The 6,163-nt window shown below is 38.6% G+C and overlaps 1 protein-coding gene across 1 annotated transcript; it reads right to left on the reverse strand.

Annotated features, from left to right (window-relative positions):
* Positions 1-2,217: 2,217 nt before the first annotated feature.
* LOC143036004 (uncharacterized) lies at positions 2,218-3,099 on the reverse strand. The gene has a single exon (XM_076203265.1). It carries the CDS (start codon positions 3,097-3,099, stop codon positions 2,218-2,220), a length of 882 nt encoding a protein of 293 aa, XP_076059380.1.
* Between the last annotated feature and the right edge of the window lie 3,064 nt (positions 3,100-6,163).

Here is a 6,163-nt window from a genome sequence, read left to right on the forward strand (position 1 = left end):
ATCCTTCCCCTTTCCTATAGCTTTCTCACACATTTGTCTTACTACAAAAATCTGATCTACACAACCTCTAGCCGTCCTAAATCCACACTGTTCCTCACCAATTACTCCCTCTATTCCTCTCCTAATCCTCTCAATCAAGATCCTCCCATAAGCCTTCCCAACTACACTTAACAAGCTAATCCCTCTGAAACGACTACATTCACACTTGTCCCCTTTTCCCTTGTAAAGTGGAACTATACAGGCACTCCTCCAGTCCTCCGGCACTCTACCCTCTCTCCAGCAAATATTAAATAACCTCACCAGCCAGTCCATTTTTTTTTTTAGATAATCTGCATGTGTATATATATATATATATATATATATATATATATATATATACATATATATGTATGTATATGTATGTGTGTTATATATACAGTATATATATATATATATATATATATATATATGTATATACAGTATGTTATATATATACAGTATATATATATATATATATATATGTATATATATACATATAAGTTATATATATGCGTGTGTGTATATATATATATATGTATATATATATATATATATATATATATATATATATATATATATATATATACTAGACCACCCGCGACCCGTTGGTCAAATAAAATCTTAAATGATACGTTGTTGATAAAATGGTCAATAAAATCTTTATTAAGACAATGCTCTTATATTTACAACATTTTTTTTAGGTGTTCGGGATAAATTTGACACTTTTTCGGAAAGGAAAGAAAAACTTCATGTCTTGGCCAACAATTATGTATACTCAAAATTCAAAGTACATCTCTTAAAGGATCTTTTGCCAAATACAGCTCACTCAAAGTAAACGCACTGAGCCTCCACCACGCCCTCCAGGCGGGACCTGAACCTGCAGCACGCGGCCTTCACGGTGTCCTTCGAGAGACGCCTGAACACCAGTTTGCTCCTGGCAATCAGCTCTTCCTTGGTGTTGCAGGTGGTACGATTGGTGTCTTTTTCAACCGTGCCCCACACATAATAGTCGATGGGTTTGCAACCAGGCGAGGTGGGGGCCCAGATGTTGAGACTGGTGAAGTCATAGAAGTTCTCAGACAGCCACTTCTGGGTTTTCCCGGACGTGTGACATGGAGCTGAGTCTTGCTGTCACACGTATGGTCTTCCCGCAGCCACCCTTTCCTCCCAGCACTTGACAACAGTGAGCAGCAAATCAATATAGCTATCTGAAGTGAGTCTGAATCCCTCTTCAAATATGTGGGGCTGCATGACGTGGCCTTCGCTGGAAACACCCAAAGACCATCACAGTTTGAGAGAACTTAGTCTTCATGAAGTGCGAGACTTCGTGCGGACTGTAGACTAGCCACCTGTTGTTCTGCACATTGTGCAACTGGTCCTGGCATAAGTTCTTCTCGCCTTAAAAGAACCAGAGCATCACCGGCTCGACTTGGAGTTTGACCTTGTTGAGACGTTTCTTGGCTTTCGTAAAGTGATTCTCTAGGGCCTTGGCAGTGAGTAGTTGGCCCTTGCGCCTCTAGTATGAAGAGTAGCGAAGATCCTCGTTGAGCGATTTCTTCATAGACGCCCATCTCTCTCATCAAGGTCCTTATTGCCTTGCCTGGATCTTGCCGCATTTTTTCAGCTTCTCGACGAATTTCGTTGTGCAGACAGAGTCAGAACGCTTGCTATGATCCTTCCTGCTAGCCCCTGCTCCCACATCTCTGTCGCAATTCTCCAGCTCACATCTCACGGCCTTCACGGTATTCAAGGAGCACTGAGATGCAGCTAAGATTTTCGAATTTTTTAATCCGGCGTGAATCATCATGATGCAGGTTGCACTCTTCCAATATTCCTGTGCTTTCCAGTTGTCCATGCTCTCTAGCTCTCACACCCACCAATAGTATATAGAATCAGCTATCCGTTGCACTTTACAGCTATTAAATCCTCCAAATGGTTCTGAAATGGCAGAAGATAAAAAAATATAAAATTTGTCCCGAACATCCTGTATATACATACATATATATATATATATATATATATATATATATATATATATATATATATATATATATATATATATATATATATATATATATATATATATATATGAAAATAGTAATGTAGCACATTAGTGAAGCAAGACTTGACTTCCACTATCGGAAAATAAGGTTAGAAATAAATATATGTATACATTTCGACCACTTTCTGTGGTCCTCCTCAGCAGATAAGTACATATGCTGGGGGTAGTATAATATATATACAGATGTTCAGATTAGGGAAATGTTTTATAAAAGAGGATTCTACAATTTTCCTCCGGAAACTACAATGAGACTTAAAAAGGATGGCTGAATTGTCCCAATCAATTCGATGGTCCTTTTGGTAGGTGTGAAGAAACACCGCCGAGTTTTCTTGGGCATATTTCACTGAATTTTTGTGTTCTTTAATTCTTGTGTTGAGGTCACGTCCTGTTTGACCCCAGTATACATCTTCACAGTCTTGACATGGTATTTTATAAACTCCTGGATTTTTATTCACCTTAGTTCTTTTGTGGACATTTACTACCTTTTTAAACAAACTATTGGGGTAGTTAAAAGTGAATTTAATTTGATCTTTGGGTAGTAATTTAGAGGCGGTATTGATATATTCATTGTATGATAAAGTAATACATTTGTTATCCCATATGTACTTATTTGTAGTGTTATGATTTTTGTAAAAACTTAATATAGCCTTACTGAGTGCTTTTGATAAAAACCAATCCGGATACCCTAATTCTGATAGTTGTAGGTGTACTAAATATAACTCTGTATCCAGGTGTTGTGGACTGCAAATCCCAAGAGCTCTCATAAAGAGTCCCGTAGCAACACTGTATATAATTTTATCCTGATGGTAACTGAAGAAGTCTAAATAGCTGCCAGTGTGTATAGGTTTTCGGTATACTGTGAAGGACAATTGATCCGAACACCTAGTGACAAGTATGTCCAAGAAAGCAATTTTCCCGTCTACTTTCCATTCAACTTTAAATTTTATGTTGTGTGCTAGTTTGTTTAGTTTGGAGATAAAATCTTTGAAAGAACCCCAAGACAGACTGAACTGTGTCATCTAGTAAGCCGCCAAATTCTTGGACCTTGGTCCTGATCTAGGAGACTTGAAATCCAATCGGTCTTGCCTCTCTATGCAGTGACTCGAGGGCTGCAACCAGGACCTCCAACGACTTGACAAGAAGGACGGCATCTTTAGTAAACTGGGATAATTTTGTAGGCGCTGGAACTTTGTAGGGTTTTCCAGGATCGGGTTCATCTTCTCAAGGTAAGAGTTTTTATCCATTATAACATACAGTTCTGCCCTATCTCCTTTACGGATGATGATATCGTATAAAAACGTTGTGATCATGGAAGATCTTAATTATAGAAACATTGACTGGGAAACTTTAATAGGAGATCATGAAGCGAAGAAATTCCTAGATGTGGTGCAGGATAATTTCCTAAAACAAGTGATTACCGATCCTACGAGGGGACAAAATACCCTGGACTTAATTTTAACTAATAATGAGCACCAAATTAGCAGCGTAATAGTGGGAGATAGTCTAGGCTCTAGCGATCATCAAGAAATAAGATTTAATGTTATTTGGGAAAAATTAAAAAGTACGAATAACGTCCAAGTACCAGACTTCAGGAAAGCAAACTTTGACAATATAAAAACCTATTTGAAATTGAATACGAAATGTCATGCGGACGTTTCGAACATTGTCGGGTCTCGGTGCGTGACCGGAGGTCAGGTCATGACTAGGGGTCGGGTCACGGAGGTTAATATGCATACCATGGGTCAGGCCATTTGAGGGCGAAGGCTCAACAGACAGGTCAGCGATTTGGATGAAATGTATAGCAATCTAACTGATCTAATTATTAATGCACAAAACACATTTATCCCCCTAAAGTCAATACGGAAAAATAGTAATACTCCCAAATGGATGACGGACAGATTGAAACATGAGATCGGAATGAAAAGAGGACTTTACGTAAAAATAAAAAACGGGGAATCACACCTTAGATCAAGATATAACGAAATGGCAAAGCTGGTTAAAAGGAATACACGTACAGAGAAACGTAATTATGAAATTAAGGTTGCCGGTCAAGCAAAATCCAACCCAAAGGGTTTCTTTCACCTCTATAGAACAAAAAATAAACAAAGATTAGGACCAATTAAAAACGATGAAAATGTCGGAGGAAAAAAGGAGTGAGGAGTTTAACAATTATTTTCTATCGGTGTTTACTAATGAGAGGTTAGATAAAGTACCTGACTGCGATCCGATTTTCAGAGGGGATGAAGAAAGTAGTCTATCTAATATCAGCATTAGTAAAGAAGAAGTAATCAAGCAGATTGAAAGACTTAAAGCTACAAAATCTCCGGGTCCAGACGAAAATTTTCCAAGAATGCTTAAGGAGTGTAAATTTGAAATCTGCGACCAGTTAACTGAAATATTCAATAAATCGGTAGACACTGGTTTTGTGCCAACTGCTTGGAGGCAGGCAAACGTTATTCCTGTTTTTAAGAAGGGAGATCGATCATCTATCTGCAACTACAGGCCAATCAGTTTGATATCGGTTATAGGAAAAATGCTTGAATCAATAATAGTAAATAGACTCAGAGAACACATCGAAGGACATAATTTAATTCGTGATTCACAGCATGGTTTCTCCAAGGGTAAGTCATGTGTGACTAATCTTCTATCCTTTTACATTAAAGTATATAAGGCGTCAGATAATAATGATAATTACGATGTTATTCACCTTGACTTTAGCAAAGCGTTCGACAAGGTGCCACACCAGAGACTACTAAATAAAATCAAAGCCCATGGCATAGGAGGAAAAGTGTTAGAATGGATTAGAGCTTGGATCAGTAACAGAAAACAGCGGGTCACTATAAATGGAATAAAATCTAGGTGGGGCAATGTTACTAGTGGAGTCCCCCAAAGCTCGGTTTTGGGTCCCTTGTTGTTCATTATGTACATAAACGACTTAGACGATGGGATAAATAGTGATGTTAGTAAGTTTGCGGACGACACTAAAATAGAACGCCTAATTAGGTCAGGAGACGACGCAGAGATTCTGCAGGATGATCTTAATAGATTGTTAACATGGTCGGTGAAATGACAAATGAACTTCAATATCTCTAAGTGTAGCGTGTTAAACGTAGGGCTACATAACCCCGAAAATAGATACAGCTTAGATAACACGTTTTTAGACAAATCTAAGTGGAAGAGGGACTTGGGAGTTCTGGTGAGTCCGGACCTTAAAACCAGGAAGCAGTGCATTAGAGCCAGAAATAAAGTCAGAGCATTAGGTTTCATTGCTAGGACGGTAACGAAAAGAAGTGCAGAGGTAATTATTAAACTCTATCTAGCGATAGTTAGACCCATCCTTGACCATGCGGTACAGTTTTGGTCTCCGTCTTACAGAATGGACATAAATTCACTAGAATCAGTACAGAGAAGAATGACCAAAATGATACATGGACTCAGAAATTTGCCTTACAAAGAGAGGCCTAGGCACCTTAACTTGCACTCTCTGGAAAGACGCAGAGTGCGGGGTGATCCAATAGAAGTGTTCAAGTGGATCAAAGGTTATAACAAGGATGATGCAAACAAGGTCATCATAATAAAACAACAGGGCAGGACTCGCAGTAATGGGTATAAACTGGACAAATTTAGATTTAATAAGGGAATAGGTAAGAATTGGTTTACTAATAGGGTGGTCGATGAATGGAATAAACTTAGTAACCATGTAGTGAGCGCTGTAAGTATCAGTTGTTTTAAAAAACTATTAGACAACTTTATGAATGGAGATGACAGGTGGTGATGGATACGGAACTGCCTAGTGTAGGCCTTATGGTCTCTTGTATTCTCCTTTATTCTTATGTTCTTTATGTCCCTTTCCCAAAGTTCCTTGGCGGCCTCTTTTAGATCTGGGCTAAGGAGTGTACTGTAGTTGCTTCGGATTCGGCCGGTTTCTCCAACCAGTTCCTGCCTGATGGTGATAGAACGGGTGACGCAATTCTCCTTTTGTAGAGCGAAGAGCTGATCAATGAGATTTTTTATTTCTATCTGTTTGCTTTCCGGATTTGGGAGGCGAATGTAATGGCAATTTAGGATCTGGTTTAACAATTT

The sequence above is a fragment of the Oratosquilla oratoria genome, chromosome 2 (assembly GCF_046742065.1).
Source record: "Oratosquilla oratoria isolate Oo_2021 chromosome 2, ASM4674206v1, whole genome shotgun sequence".
In the NCBI taxonomy this organism is placed as follows: domain Eukaryota; kingdom Metazoa; phylum Arthropoda; class Malacostraca; order Stomatopoda; family Squillidae; genus Oratosquilla; species Oratosquilla oratoria.